This window comes from Mustelus asterias, chromosome 4 (genome assembly GCF_964213995.1).
Source record: "Mustelus asterias chromosome 4, sMusAst1.hap1.1, whole genome shotgun sequence".
In the NCBI taxonomy this organism is placed as follows: Eukaryota; Metazoa; Chordata; class Chondrichthyes; order Carcharhiniformes; family Triakidae; genus Mustelus; species Mustelus asterias.
In genome coordinates, this window is record NC_135804.1 from 108,457,869 (window position 1) to 108,472,979 (window position 15,111).

The 15,111-nt window shown below is 46.4% G+C and overlaps 1 protein-coding gene across 11 annotated transcripts in view; it reads right to left on the bottom strand.

Annotated features, from left to right (window-relative positions):
- The window catches only part of LOC144492925 (Krueppel-like factor 8), a 196,261-nt gene that overhangs the window by 44,301 nt on the left and 136,849 nt on the right, over positions 1-15,111 (bottom strand). For all 11 annotated transcript variants that reach the window (XM_078211557.1, XM_078211560.1, XM_078211563.1 and 8 more), the window contains one exon: positions 6,671-7,238. In XM_078211557.1, the coding sequence (XP_078067683.1) occupies positions 6,671-7,238 (568 nt within the window). The remainder of the gene's footprint in view (positions 1-6,670; positions 7,239-15,111) is intronic.

Below are 15,111 nucleotides of genomic sequence, written 5' to 3' on the forward strand. Positions count from 1 at the left end.
GGGGTTGGCCTATCATGAGAGGCTGAGCAATTGTCTGGAGTTTAGTAGAATGAAGGGTGATCTTATTGCAATCTGCAAAATTCTGAAGGAGCTCAATAGGATGGATGCTGAGAGATTGTTTCCGTTCGTTGGGCAACCCAAAACACAGGGACAGAGTCTCAGGATAAGGGGCTGATTATTTACAAGAGGTGCGGAACAATTACTTCACATGGTTGTGACTCTTTGGAATTCACTAATCCAGAATGTTGTGGATGCTCCATCATTGAACACATTTAAGTCTGCGATGGACAGATTTTTTTCTACTCCTGCTCCTAATTAGTACACGGATTGATTTTAGACAGGTTTTTTAAAAATTCATTCATGGGCCATGGGCGTCGCTGGCTGGCCAGTATCAAGAGTACTTTAGCCTAACATCCACAGTCGCTGACAATCTTCCAGTATTTTATGCAACTAATCATTATATAAGGCTAGGCACAAAGGGCTGGAATTAACACTTCTACCCACCCCCATAGTGCAAAAGTTTCTAAAGCAGGAAAAAAGGATTAAGAACTTTACGTGCAAACTACATCCCGAGCAAAGCAAACTCCCACCACCCTTTATATTTACTTCAAAAACATTGAGCTTGAAGCTGGCCCCACCCATAACACTGACTGCATCTTCAGATCAAATTAATCACCATTGGGAGTTTCCACCAACTCCGCCTGTTTGCTGGCCCTCAAGGAGGTTATAGAATCATAGAGATTTACAGCATGGAAACAGGCCCTTCGACCCAACTTGTCCATGCCGCCCTTTTTTTTTTAAAACCCCTAAGCTAATCCCAATTGCCCCCATTTGGCCCATATCCCTCTATACCCATCTTACCCATGTAACTGTCTAAACGCTTTTTAAAAGACAAAATTGTACCTGCCTCTACGACTACCTCTGGCAGCTTGTTCCAGACACTCACCACCCTCTGTGTGAAAGAATTGCCCCTCTGGACTCTTTTGCATCTCTCCCCTCTCACCTTAAACCTATGCCGCCTAGCTTTAGACGCCCCTACCTTTGGGAAAAGATATTGACTATCTAATTGCTCTATGCCCCTCAATATTTTATAGACCTTGGTTTTTAAAAGCTCGCTTATAGGTGCCTTTAAAAGCTATAAAATGTGAGAATATTTTCAATTTACCGAGAAACTGGCCACTACACTAATGTAAATGGTTCAATTAATTTTAGAAGTTACTTAGTTAATATCCAGTTACCTGTTCGCAGAATCAGATTAAAAATGCTTACTTTTTGAGAAAACCCTCTCATTAATTAAACTGTGCCACTCTACAACACAAATATATGAAGGAACATTCTTCATTGTTTTTTTTTAAAAAGGTATGTTGTAAATGGCTGTGTTATTGTACTGCTTCTTGGAAGGTTTAATGCTCAGTAAATTAATGCGTGCAGATGCTTGAGCCCATAAAGAAATCACTTCTTAAAACGAGGGCAAATCTGAATGCCATTCGTACCCAAGTCACCAACTGCACACAAGAGGAAACTCTTGACCCAAGTGCACGCAAATTGAATTCTCAAAGGGCCTCGGGACATCCAAAACACCACAACTAAGGAAGAACATTTGTGTCATAGTCAGCTTTAGAATCATAGAATCCCTACAGTACAGAAGGAGGCCATTTGGCCCATCAAGTCTGCACAGACTCAGCAATGGAGTATCTTACCCAGGCCCTATCCCTGTAATCCCACGTTTACCCGGCTAATCCTCCTATCCGACATACCTTGGGACACTCTAGAGCAATTTAGCATGACCAATCCACCTAACCTGTGGGAGGAAATTGGAGCACCTGGAGGAAACCCACGCAAACACGGGGAGGAAGTGTAAACTCCACACAGACAGTCACCTGAGGCTGGAATCGAACCTGGTGCTGAGAGGCAGCAATGCTAACCACTGTGTTGCCGTGCCACTTTGTAATATCAATAAACACAGCAGTCAGTCAATCTGGACTCAGCAAGATCCCACAAAGACATAATTGAAGAAGGAATGGTGGCCAGAAGATGGGGAGGACTGATTCCTTGGTCTTTTCCAACTACCTGAGCTGACAGATGCCTAATGCCTCGGTTTAAACCCCTTTCCAAAAGGCAGCACACACACCTTGAAACGTCAGCCTACATCATGTGCCCATGTCTCAGAAGTGGGATTTGAATTCATGGGCCCGAAATGTTTTGGATATAGCAGGGGAGGGTTGACAGGAAACACATCCCCACCAATTCCGACAGACCCCCTGCCATTTCACGCTCCAGCGAGCGGTGATTTGCAGCAGGTAGGACTTCTGTCCTCAACTGGATGGAAGTCCCACCTTGAAAGCTGCTAGCCAATCAGATTATTCGAGAGGAAGTCTAGAGGTATCCAGTCCCTGAGGAAAGGGCTGCCACAACTAAAAGGAGGCTTCTGATGGAGGCAACCCCTCCCCACCTCAGGATTTAGGAATTTCAATTGTTTCTATTTCCACCACCCCTCCCCCAATCTATCCAGTGTCTGCCAATCTAAAAATTGAGGCTGGGTGGGAAAAGGTCCTTTAAGTGGCCACTTAAGGGCCTTAATTGGGTTAAGGGCAGCCTGTATCTTTATAGCAACTTCAAAGAAATAAAATGTCCAGATGCATTTCATCGGAGCATCAGAAAATAAAATTTGATACCAAAACACAGAGATAATATGGCGCATCACCAAAAGTTTGGTCAAAGAGGTACGGTTTAAGGAGAGTCTGAAGGAGGAAAGAATGGTAAACAGATGGGAGAGCTTTATGGGGGAGACATCTAGAGATTAGGGCCCAGACAGTTGAAGGAATGGCCACCAACACTGGAGTCAGTAAGATCAAAGATAAGGTCAGAATTAAAGTGCAGATATCCTGGAGTTATAGGGCTGGTGGAGATTGCAGGGGTACGGAGCAGCAAGACCATGAGGGATTCGAAAACAAGGACGAAGATTTTAAAATCAAGGTGGTGACAATGTTGATTAGCAAGTACAGGGGGGATGGATGCACGCAACTCAGTGTAAATTAGGATACAAATTAGTTCTGAGCAGGGGCCTGGGCAGCAGAGTTTTAGATGAACTGGTTTACGGAAGGTTGAACATGAGAAACCGGTTAGGAGTGTGTTTGAATAGTCAGGTTCAGAGGTAAAGGCATGGGTGAGAGCTTCAGAAGCAGATAGACAGAGCAGAGTCAGGTGAGTTTATGGAAGTGGAGATACTTGGTTTCATGATGTTCATCTCAGGGTCAAATATAACATCAAGGTTGTGAACAGTCTGACTCCGTCCCAGAAAGTTGCCAGGGAGAGGGATAGGCTTGGAAACGATGCTAGTGTGGGGAATGAACGACAACAGTTTCAATTTTCCCAATGTTTTATTGGAAGAAATTTCTGCTCACCTAGTACCAATGTTGGACCAGCAGTCTGACAATTTAGAGACAATAAAGATTTCGAGAAAGGTGTTGATGAGGTCTAGTATCATTATATCTGTGGAACCTTACTGTGTTTTCAGATTTAAATTTGTCACGTGTATTGGGATACAGTGAAAAGTAATGTTCCTTGCGCACTATACAGAAAAAAGCATGCCATTCATAGAGTACATAGGGGAGAAGAAAAGGAGAGGGTGCAGAATATAGTGTTACAGTCATAGCTAGGGTGTAGGTAGGTTCACAAGTTGAGAAATAAGATGGGCCAAGGATAAATCCTTGGGGTCAGCAGAGATAATGGTGTGGGAGCAGGAAGAGAAAACATTGACGGCGATTCTGTGGCCAATAATGAGAAAGATAGGGAAGGAATCAACCAGGTGGGTACAGTACAGCCCAGCTGGACGATGGTGGAGAGGCGTTGGAGGAGGATCATATGGTCTCACGGACAAGTTGCAAAGGATGAGGAGAGATAAACACCTCTGTCACAGTTGCACAAGATATGGGCTGGAATTTTACTGCCCGCCCAGCACAGGAATCTGAGCGGGCGAGGGGTGGACAATGGATAGGTCCGTTGACCTTAGGCAGGATTTTACAGTTTTGGGATGAGTGAGGCCATAAAATCCCACCCATAATTTGTGACTTTGATAAGAGCCAGTTCAGTACTTAGTAGGTATGGAAACCAAACTGGCGAGATTCAAACATGGGCATCTGGAAAAGATGGGCATGGATTTGGGAGGTGATATCATTTTCAAGGACTTTGAAGAGGAAAGAGAGCTTGAGATGGGATGGTAATTTGCAAAGACAGAGGGATCAAGGGTTGATTCTTTTGCAGAGAGGGATGATAGCAGCAGACTTGAAAGAGAGGGGGTCATTTCCTGAGCAGAGAGAAACATTAGAAAATATTGGCTAAGAACAGGACCAGGAAGGAAAGTTGAGTGGTCAGCCATTTAGTGAGAACATGATCGAAGGAGCAGGAGGTGGATGAGTTCAAAGAGGGCATGAAGAGAGAGAAGAGAAAACAAGAGAAAGATGCAAGTTGAGGTGAGGGCAGAGAATCTGAAAGGAGATTTGACTCAGGGGGCTAGAGGAAGTGAGTAGGGGAAGTCAGAAGTGCATATCAATATAGTACACTGCATGGTCATTTCTATCCGAAATATAAAGTTGAAATTAAACAAAAAAAAACTTAAGTTTCATTCTAACTGACAAACAATAATTATAACACATTCCCTCTGCAGCTGTACTATTCCCACCATAAGGGAACACACACCCATATTTAAACACATTGTAGTTTGAAAGCGGGAAGAACTCTCCGCAATTACAACTCAAAAACATCTTGAAATAGCAACCATAGTGCATTATTTTAACATGGCTACAAAGCTTTGTAAAATTACTGCACTGAGATTAATTACAGTGTGAATTTCTGAAAAAAGGACACCCTCTGTACTTGAATATAACGTCAGCTGGCCCTTCAAAGGACAATAAAATCACAGGGCATTGACAGAATTATTACTAACACACTGCACTTCTTCTGACTGGAAAACTATAGATCATTATATCTCACTCTCAAACCAATTATCCACAATCTTACTCTACTGCTAAACACACTCTGGTTATAACATTTAACATTTGCCATCCAGTACAGGTAAAATCTCTCCTTCAGTTGTCTTTGGTTCTGATACTTACATACCTATGACACTTTGCATGGGTTTCTCATGCTCTGTAAGTGACTCCATGCATCTATTCTCTGATAGAGAGTTTCACCAGGTTGCGCTACACTCCTGTTACTTGTGATCAGGCCGCCAGCTCTAACCAGATGTACCAGCAAGAGGAGAGAACCAACTCGGGAAGGAAAAATATGAAGATCATTGCATCAAGGACATGCAAATTTTAAATCTGGATCATAAAAACACTGTTTCCCCCAATATCTTCCGATAATTTGGTTCCTGTGACACCCAAAATCGGAATAAGCTACTAAATGTTTAGCTTGACAAGTTCACAACTGCAGTAAGCTAGTGATCACATCCTGAATGTTTAGGCTCAAAACCCTAGAAAACAATTGGCTAATGGTTCACTTTATTAATATCCAGGTTACAAGTTTTCTCAGTACAGTTAACAGAACATCACTGGAGGAGCGTTTTCTGAGCATGGCCCTGATTAATGGCCAAAGAAAATAAGTTAGTTGGAACTGATGAATATTGCAGAAAGTGAGACATTCTGCAAACTCATCAACCTTCTCCTCAAGTGCATCGACACCTTTCAGGGGTGCAAGAGACAAATGGCAACTGGCACAGTATCCAGTTTTTAAAATTATTTGTTCTTGGGGTGGATGTGTTGGTCACAGATCAATCTTTATTGCCTAACCCCAGTTGCATTATGAAGACAGTGGTGTGCCATCTTCTTGAACCACTGATAGTTGGCTTTGATATTACCCAAGAAGCTTGCTTGTTTACCAGAATCAAACATGGGACTGGAGTCCCGTATGGACCACACCATGTTGGTATGGCAAGTTCCATCCCATTATTTCAGTCAGTGGGTAACACCTTCCCCGAGTCATGGTCATAGGTTTAGGCCTCAGTTCTTACATCACAACAGTAACTACACTTCCAAAGTACCTCATTGGCTGTAAAGCTATTTTAGATGTCATGAGGTTGTGAGAGGTGCTATATAAATGCAAGCCTTCCTGAAAAGAAATTACACTGTAGCGTTAACAAGTTGCAACTTTTTTTTGCTAAATGTCACCAGCTTTGTGTAGTCTAAAGTGAACTATCTATTGTAATACTTCACATAATTAATTGAGCAAGAAGTGTTACGAAAGGCTTATATTGGATACCAGGCTTAAAAGAATACCGAAACACGTCAACTTCTTTCCATTGTCTGACAGTCAAAGCAGCAAAAATGAGTAACCATGCTTCCATTTTTCCCTTCAGTTAAGAATCCGGCAGTAAAATACCACAACTATAATTTGCACAACTGGAATGACTTCCCAGGATTGAATGGGTTAATTTCCAGATTCTCTTAAGTGTACACATCAATTTCAAATTCCAGTTTTACATAAAACAAAATCTGTAATCATCATGTGTTGATGAGTTGTACCTGAATCAATCACTGCACAGTCACAAGCCTATGATTGTGGGAAAATAACCAACTGCTCAACTAATATGATCACTCAATAAAAGGGAAGATATGGGGCACAACTTTGTTGCAGGAAATATCACATTATTTATAATCACATTCCTCACCTGCGCCTTCACTCTTCCCGTCATCCCCTATAAGAGGGACAGTGATTGACGATGTTACACCATCTGGCTGCACTGTTGTGTAGACTACAGGTAATGACTGGACAACCACAGGTATGTGCTGGAGGTTTCCCATTTTGCTGGGTAAATTGATTGATGGCACAGTGTGTATAACGTGCAGGATCTGCTGTCCTCCAACTCCCTGAGACGAGGCCAAGATAGAGCCTGGTGATAATACTGCTGGGATGGCTGAAGTAACATTGACTGGTCCCCCAGATGAGAAGTCCGAAGAAGAGCATGAAGAGACTGCTGTTACAATTGGAAGCGAAGATGAAACCAATGGCGCTATGGGTGAGGTCCTAGATTTGTTTAAGGACAAATCAACAGGTTCTGTCTGAGGCTGGTTATCATCATTTGAAAGTAGTTCCTCTGGTGGTTCCATTTTAATGTTGCTTAGTAACACTGGGGCATCAGTTTTTAGATCACCAAGCAATGTCGAAGATTCCATTTTCACATTATTTATCAACATGGGGACTGCTTCCATTCGCACGTATTCAGAAGCTTGAACTGACTGTTAAAGAGAAGAAAAGTCATTTTTAAAATACATTCAAATCTTTCCTTTTATAGTTCAGACACATTACAATATGCATAAATTATTGATTTGTATTATTCCCTTCAAGCATACAAAAAACTTCAAAAGCTGGAGTGAATGAATTTGACATCACTTTTACTCTTGGGTAATAGAATGGAAATGATTGAAATGTTAGGGTTACTGTACTGCTGGGTGGATAGGGTTGGAAAGCACAGACTGTTGCCTTGAAGCGATATATACTTGAGCATAAATTATACAACTAGGTTGGTATCGCGTAATTCAGGCCAACTCTAACATAGCTGACTGGTTTCAGACCCAAAGCCTCCCAAAGTTCGTGCCGGAGATGAGGTGTCTAGGGTGGATTGGGATGGTGGAAGCTCAACTAGGCCAGTGCTGTAAATAGTACACCACATGAAAACTCTCTGCTATCTGCATTCTTTAGTCTCAATGAGGCAGTCTCTTAACATTGCAGATCCTGAAGTTATTTTAGCAATGCAAATATGGCCATTGGCTCTGTGCATTTGCTTTCTAGGGAAGTTCCTGCATCACAGCGGTGTCAAAGAACAAAGAAAATTACAGCACAGAACAGGCCCTTCGACCCTCCAAGCCTGCACCGACCATGCTGCCCGACTTAACTAAAACCCCCTACGCTTCCGAGGACCATATCCCTCTATTCCCATCTCATTCATGTACTTGTCAAGATGCCCCTTAAAAGTCACTACCGTATCCGCTTCCACTATCTCCCCCGGCAACGAGTTCCAGGCACCCACCACTAAAGAACAAATAATAGTGTCATCGAGTCAGAGAGCCCTATTTTACCATTTTGATTCCAAGTGCTGGGTGGACTTGAAACTGGGAGTGTTTCAGATCTGACTTTTAGACCTGTTCTCAGGCGCCCCCATAAGCCTGAAAAAATATCAGCAAGTCCGAATTGCGCTGCACAAGCCTGTGGGCGGGGCTTATCACCCCCGACTCCCTGCAGCTCCGATCGGCACCTCCATCTGCACATGCGCGGAAACAAAAGATAGACTGCTGCTCCCCTGCCATACCCCTCCAGGCTGGATAATGCCTCCCCCTGGCCCACAGACATTTCCCCACCCTCACAACATTACTGACCCCCTTATCCCCCCACCACTCTGCCACCCAGACCAATCGCAGCCCCCTCCCCTCCCCACTGATCTCAGGCAGAGCGATAGTTGACCCACCTTCCCCCCCCCTCCCCACCGATCTCAAGCAGAAAGCTGTCGGACGCTAGGCACCTACCTCCTCACCAACTAGAGCGCCCAAATTGGACTTCTATGGAGCATGTCTGTTTCACGCCGATTCTGGATGGGTGAACGCAGTGGTAAAGGGGGAAGTGCCGGTAAAGTTGGGCGTGCAGCCCATTAAGTCAATTTAAATACATGCAAATGCAGGTTCAGGCATGGTCCCGATCGCGGCCATTTTCAGGCCTTGGTAAAGGGGGATCCGGCACAGAGGCAGATGTGGATCACACTGTTGACCTCACGCCCGACTTTACCAAGATTTTGCGCCGTAAAACGGGTGGAAACGTGATGGTGAAAATCGGGCCCACAGAGTCATAGAGGTTTACAGCATGGAAACAGGCCCCTTTGGCCCAACCTGTCCATGCCACCTCTTTTTTTGACTACTAAGTTGGTCCCAATTGCCCATGTTTGGCCCATATCCGTCTATACTCATCTTACCCATGTAACTGTCTTAACGCTTTTTAAAAGACAAAATTATACCCGCCTCTACTATTATCTCTGGCAGCTTGTTCCAGACACTCACCACCCTGTGTGTGAAAAACAATTGCCCCTCTGGACACTTTTGTATCTCTCCCCTCTCACCTTAAACCTATGCCCTCTAGTTTTAGCCTCCCTTATCTCTGGGAAAAGATATTGACTATCTATCTGCTCTACGCCCCGCGTTATTTTATAGACCTCAATAAGATCACCCCCAAGCCTCCTACGCTCCAGTGAAAAAAGTCCCAGTCCATCCAGCCTCTCTTTATAACTCAAACCATCAACTCCCGATAGCATCCTAGTAAATCTCTTCTGCATTCTTTCTAGTTTAATAATATCCTTTCTATAATAGGGTGACCAGAACTGTACACAGTATTCCAAGTGTGGCCTTACCAATGTCTTGTACAACTTCAACCAGGCGTCCCAACTCCTGAATTTAATGTTCTGACCAATGAAACCAAGCATGCTGAATGCCTTCTTCACCATTCTGTCCACCTGTGACTCCACTTTCAAGGAGCTATGAACCTGTACCCCTAGATCTCTGTTCTATAACTCTCCCCAAAACCCTACCATTAACTGAGTAAGTCCTGCCTAAGTTCGATCTACCAAAATGCATCACCTCGCATTTATCCAAATTAAACTCCATCTGCCATTGGTCAGTCCACTGGCCCAATTGATCGAGATCCCGTTGCAATCCGAGATAACCTTCTTCACTGTCCACTATGCCACCAATCTTGGTGTCATTTGCAAAATTAACCATGCCTCCTAAATTCTCATCCAAATCATTAATATAAATGGCTGTGTGACTGACTGCACTTCAACAGTATTTCACTGGTTTGTAAGGTGCTTTGGGATGTTTGAAATTTGTTATATAAAAGCAAGTCTTTCTTCTTTCTATGCAACCAGAAGAAGGAATTCCTTACTCCAACCATTAAAACTGCAGAAAGGTAGGTCTATTACTTGCTCAACTTGGTTTAAATTACCCAATGGAAAATCTGGCTCTCTCGCACTGGCCACTTAGTCAATTAATCAAAGTGCTCTAGCTGGTAGTCACAAAAAGATTTCCTTTTAATGTTTTGGCAATAAATAGCACTGGCAAGATTAAAACAACTTATAACAAGGCAACCAGTAAGAAGTCTTACAACACCAGGTTAAAGTCCAACAGGTTTATTTGGAATCGTGAGCTTTCAGAGCGCTGCTTCTTCATCAGGTGATAAAATAGGGCAGGTGTTCACCACAGCATCTGTTGAACAGGTGCCAGCTACCCTCCAATACCTTACACAAGCGGTTATTATTCATGAACTTTTGACAGCAAATATTTGCAGTAGGATTGCAAAGATCAACAACCCTGTCCTCACCCATCAGCCAGACACATTGATGTTACATTAGTTATCACCGGACAGCAATAATAGGAACCTCTGTTGATTTTCGATATCAAACAAAAGTCCGTCAAAATACTTATCTTTGCCCAAGTTTGAAGTCATAGACTATTTATTTTGGTTACAGCTGCAAATAGGCCAGACCATGACATTTACACTTCATACAGCTACATGGTAATTCCAGTACAGCATATCCCAGACAGCAAATAGGAACACCTTCTTTGTGCTTACTAACCCAAAACAGATACTTAGCACTAAAGGACGACAATAAAACAATGTAAAACGCTGCTCAAGTAACATGTTTTAATAGGTGAGCGAGGCAAAACATCCCACCCTGGATATGATTAGGCATAAAAGGGTTGAAGTTCGATGAGGGTCACCCTGATTGACTGCAAAAGTTCATTGGTTGATCATGAGTATGCCTACAGAAAGTAATCGCAAATGTTCCTCAATTGGGAATGTTACAACGACATGACACAAAGGATCCATATCAATGTGCGTCTTACCAGGCAGATCAGTGACGTTAATACCTGATGCACCTCAATGAGCACCCGGAAACAAGGCTTTAGAACTGAAGGCTTTAATACATTAACAATGAAACTACTAACACAAATTCACCCGTTCAGACTGAAGGGGTCCTGCCGGAGCAGGGGGTCTTATACCCTGCCACCGGAGGCGGGACCCCACTGGAGTGTGCCATGATAACACCCAGGACAGGTAAACACCCTAACCCAACAACATAGTACAACCCCCATAACAACAACACCCTAGCCCAACAGTAACACAATAACAACCCCAGTGGTGAACCAACGATGGTTCACCACATTCACCCCTCCTTTAGGAACCAAAGGTGGCGGGGTGGATGAAAACAGACAATGACAAAAAAAATAACAGGATTCACAAGTCCAGACGGTCTGGAGGACCACACCGACGCTGCGATCTTCTCAACACCGGTTGCGAAACCGGAGCAGGTGCTTGCGGTGGCTCTCTCAAAACAACATCTGGCTGTCCCCTCAAAGACTCCCGGGCCGGCCGGCCCTGATGAGGCGATGGTGTAGGGGATCCTGGAACGTTTGGTGGTGGTGGTGGTGGTGATGATGGTGGCGCCGATCTCCGAGTCTCAGGCAAGCTGTACATGGGAGTAAAAGTGTTATGCACTGGTCCCGGTGCTGACCGCGCCACGTCTGGGGAAGTAATGAGGAGTAGTGGATCTGTGACTGGGGGAATAGGAGCGACAGGAGTTGCTACGTCCCCTGCGGGCGCCAGGTCTCTAATGGAGACAGTGTCCTCTCGCCCGTCAGGATATGCCACATAGGCATACTGAGGGTTGGCGTGGAGGAGTTGGACCGGTTCGACCAAGGGGTCGGACTTGCGAGCCCTCACATGGCGCCGCAGAAGGACGGGTCCTGGGTACGTCAACCAGGCTGGCAATGAGGTCCCCGAGGACGACTTCCGAGGGAATGAGAACATCCTCTCGTGGGGAGTAGCATTGGTTGCCGTACACAGGAGGGAGCGGATAGAATGGAGCGCAGTTGGAAGGACCTCCTGCCACCGGGAGACTGGAAGGCCCTTGGATTTCAGTGCCAGTAGGACAGCCTTCCAGACTGTAGCATTCTCCCTTTCCACCTGTCCGTTACCCCTAGGGTTGTAGCTCGTGGTTCTACTAGAGGCAATCCCGAATGAGAGCAGGAATTGCCTCAAGTCGTTGCTCATGAACGACGAGCCCCTGTCGCTATGAATATAGCAGGGGTACCCGAACAGGGTAAAAAGCTCACTGAATGCCTTGATGACGGTGGCAGTCGACGTGTCCGCACAGGGGAAAACAAACGGAAACCGGGAAAATTCGTCTATTATGTTAAGAAAATAGACATTCCGATCCGTTGAGGGAAGGGGGCCCTTAAAATCTACACTCAGCCTCTCAAAAGGGCGAGTGGCCTTGACCAAATGTGCCCGGTCTGGTCGATAAAAGTGTGGTTTGCATTCTGCGCAAATCCGACAACTTCTAGTAACTGACCTGACCTCCTCCACCAAGTAGGGTAGGTTGCGGGCTTTTATGAAGTGGTAGAGTCTGGTGACTCCAGGATGACACAGATCATTGTGGAGAGCCTTCAAGCGGTCCTCCTGCATGATGGCGCATGTTCCGCGCGAGAGGGCATCCGAGGGCTCATTGAGCTTCCCTGGACGATACATAATATCGTAATTATAGGTGGAGAGCTCAATTCTCCACCGCAAGATCTTATCGTTCTTGATCTTGCCCCTCTGCGTGTTACTGAACATAAACGCCACGGATCGTTGATCCGTGATCAGGGTGAACCGCTTACCTGCCAGGTAATGGCGCCAGTGTCTGATGGCCTCCACAATGGCCTGAGCCTCCTTTTCCACCGCTGAGTGCCGAATCTCTGGGCCTTGAAGGGTGCGGGAAAAAAACGCGACGGGCCTGCCTGCCTGGTTTAGTGTGGCGGCTAGGGCGAAGTCCGATGCATCACTCTCCACCTGGAAAGGGATGGATTCATCCACCGCGTGCATCGTGGCTTTCGAGATGTCGCTTTTCAAAACCTTGAAGGCCAATTGGGCCTCCGGCGTAAGTGGGAAGGTCGTGGACTTAATGAGCGGACGAGCTTTGTCCGCGTAGTTGGGGACCCACTGTGCATAATACGAAAAGAACCCGAGGCATCTCCTCAGTGCTTTCGTGCTAGCGGGCAAGGGAAGTTCAGTGAGTGGGCGCATACGGTCTGGATCAGGGCCAATGACCCCGTTTTCCACCACGTATCCGAGGATGGCTAACCTATGCGTACGGAATACGCACTTCTCCCTGTTATAGGTCAGATTCAGGCGAGATGCAGTGCGTAGAAAGTGTTGGAGATTCGTGTCGTGGTCCTGCTGGTCATGGCCGCAGATGGTGACGTTATCCAGGTACGGGAAGGTAGCCCGCAACCCGTTCTGGTCCACCATTCGGTCCATAGCACGCTGGAAGACCGAGACCCCATTGGTGACACCAAATGGAACCCTGAGGAATTGGTATAGACGACCATCCGCCTCAAAAGCCGTATATTGTCGGTCCTCTGGGCGGATGGGGAGTTGATGGTAGGCGGACTTAAGGTCTATGGTAGAAAACACTCGGTACTGCGCAATCTGATTGACCATATCAGAAATGCGCGGGAGAGGATACGCATCCAGCTGCGTGTATCTATTAATGGTCTGACTATAGTCGATGACCATCCGAGGTTTGTTCCCGCTTTTGACTACCACGACCTGCGCTCTCCACGGACTAGCACTGGCCTGTATGATCCCTTCCTTGAGGAGCCGCTGAACCTCAGATCTAATAAAGATCCGGTCCTCAGCGCTGTAACGCCTACTTTTAGTAGCGATGGGCTTGCAGCCAGGTACCAGATTTTTAAAAAGGGATGGTGTCGTGATCTTCAGGGTGGATAGATTGCACGCGGGGCGCTTTGGGCAATTTGGAGGCTGCGGCTGGTTCCCTACTGCCAGTGAAGGGAGTGGCCCACCGTACTGTAGGATCACACTCCTCATGTGGGCCATAAAGTTTAGTCCGAGGAGAATTGGCGCGCAAAGGTGAGGTAGCACAAGGAGCCTGTATTGCTCGTAAACTGTGCCCTGTACCTCAAGAGTTACCATACATTGTCCTTGGATCGGTACAGACCGGGACTGTGATGCCATGGAAATTGTCTGTTTGGCAGGGAGAACCCGGAGTCCACACCTTTTAGCAGTTTCAGGGTGTATGAAACTTTCGGTGCTCCCACTGTCAAACAGACAATTTACAGTTCTGCCACTAACCTTTACCTCCATCATAGAATGTTCCAGTCTGTAATGCCTGGTCTGATCCAGAGAGATCGACGCCACCGTTGGCCCCTGGGCGTCACTGCATGCTGCCGATGTGGATGCTGAGGACCCCTGCTGGTCGCTGCTGCATGCTGCCGATGTGGATGCTGAGGACCCCTGCTGGTCGCTCCTAGTCGTCGTGGACCATGATGGCCGCCCCCATGAATCGCATGTGGCCGAGGGCTCCAAGCGCAGCGACTCCTGGTGGTCTTCCTCCTCCTCTGTCTGCCACGATGGCGCCGTCCTGAGATCGCACGTGGTCGGACCTCGTGGGTACTGCAGCGCCGAAAGAGATGGTCTCCGTTCTGGAGGGTTACAAGCTGCACTGCCGTTTTTAGGTTTGGACCTGCAGACTTTGCCGTAGTGGCCTTTTTTACCGCACTGGCTGCAGATTGCCGTTCTTGCCGGACACTGTTGCCGTGGATGCTTGGCCCCACCGCAAAAATAGCATCGCTGGCCACCTGGAGCTGCCGCCGTCGTCGAATCGATCTGGGAGCGCGGGTTCGCGGGGCGAGGAGGGAGCAGAGCTTGCTCCAACCACGTTGACTGCACGTGGTCCTCGGGGTACAGCGCCAAGCTCTTCGACGCCGCCTCCAACCTCACGGCCATCCCCATTGCCTGGGTCAAGTTGAGTTTCCCCTTTTCTAATAATTTAAGTCTGATGTACGAGGACCCTACCCCTGCTACGAACGCGTCTCGGGCGAGGTCTTGCATGTACTGCTCGGCGGAGACATCCTTACAGTCACAACCCCTGGCAAGCTGCAGGAGTTCATTGGCGTAGTCTTCTATGGTCTCGCCCGACTGCCGACGTCGTGTAGCGAGGAGATAACGAGCGTGAATCTCGTTGGGTGGCGTAATGTACCTATTCTTTAGGAGCTCGACGGCACCCTG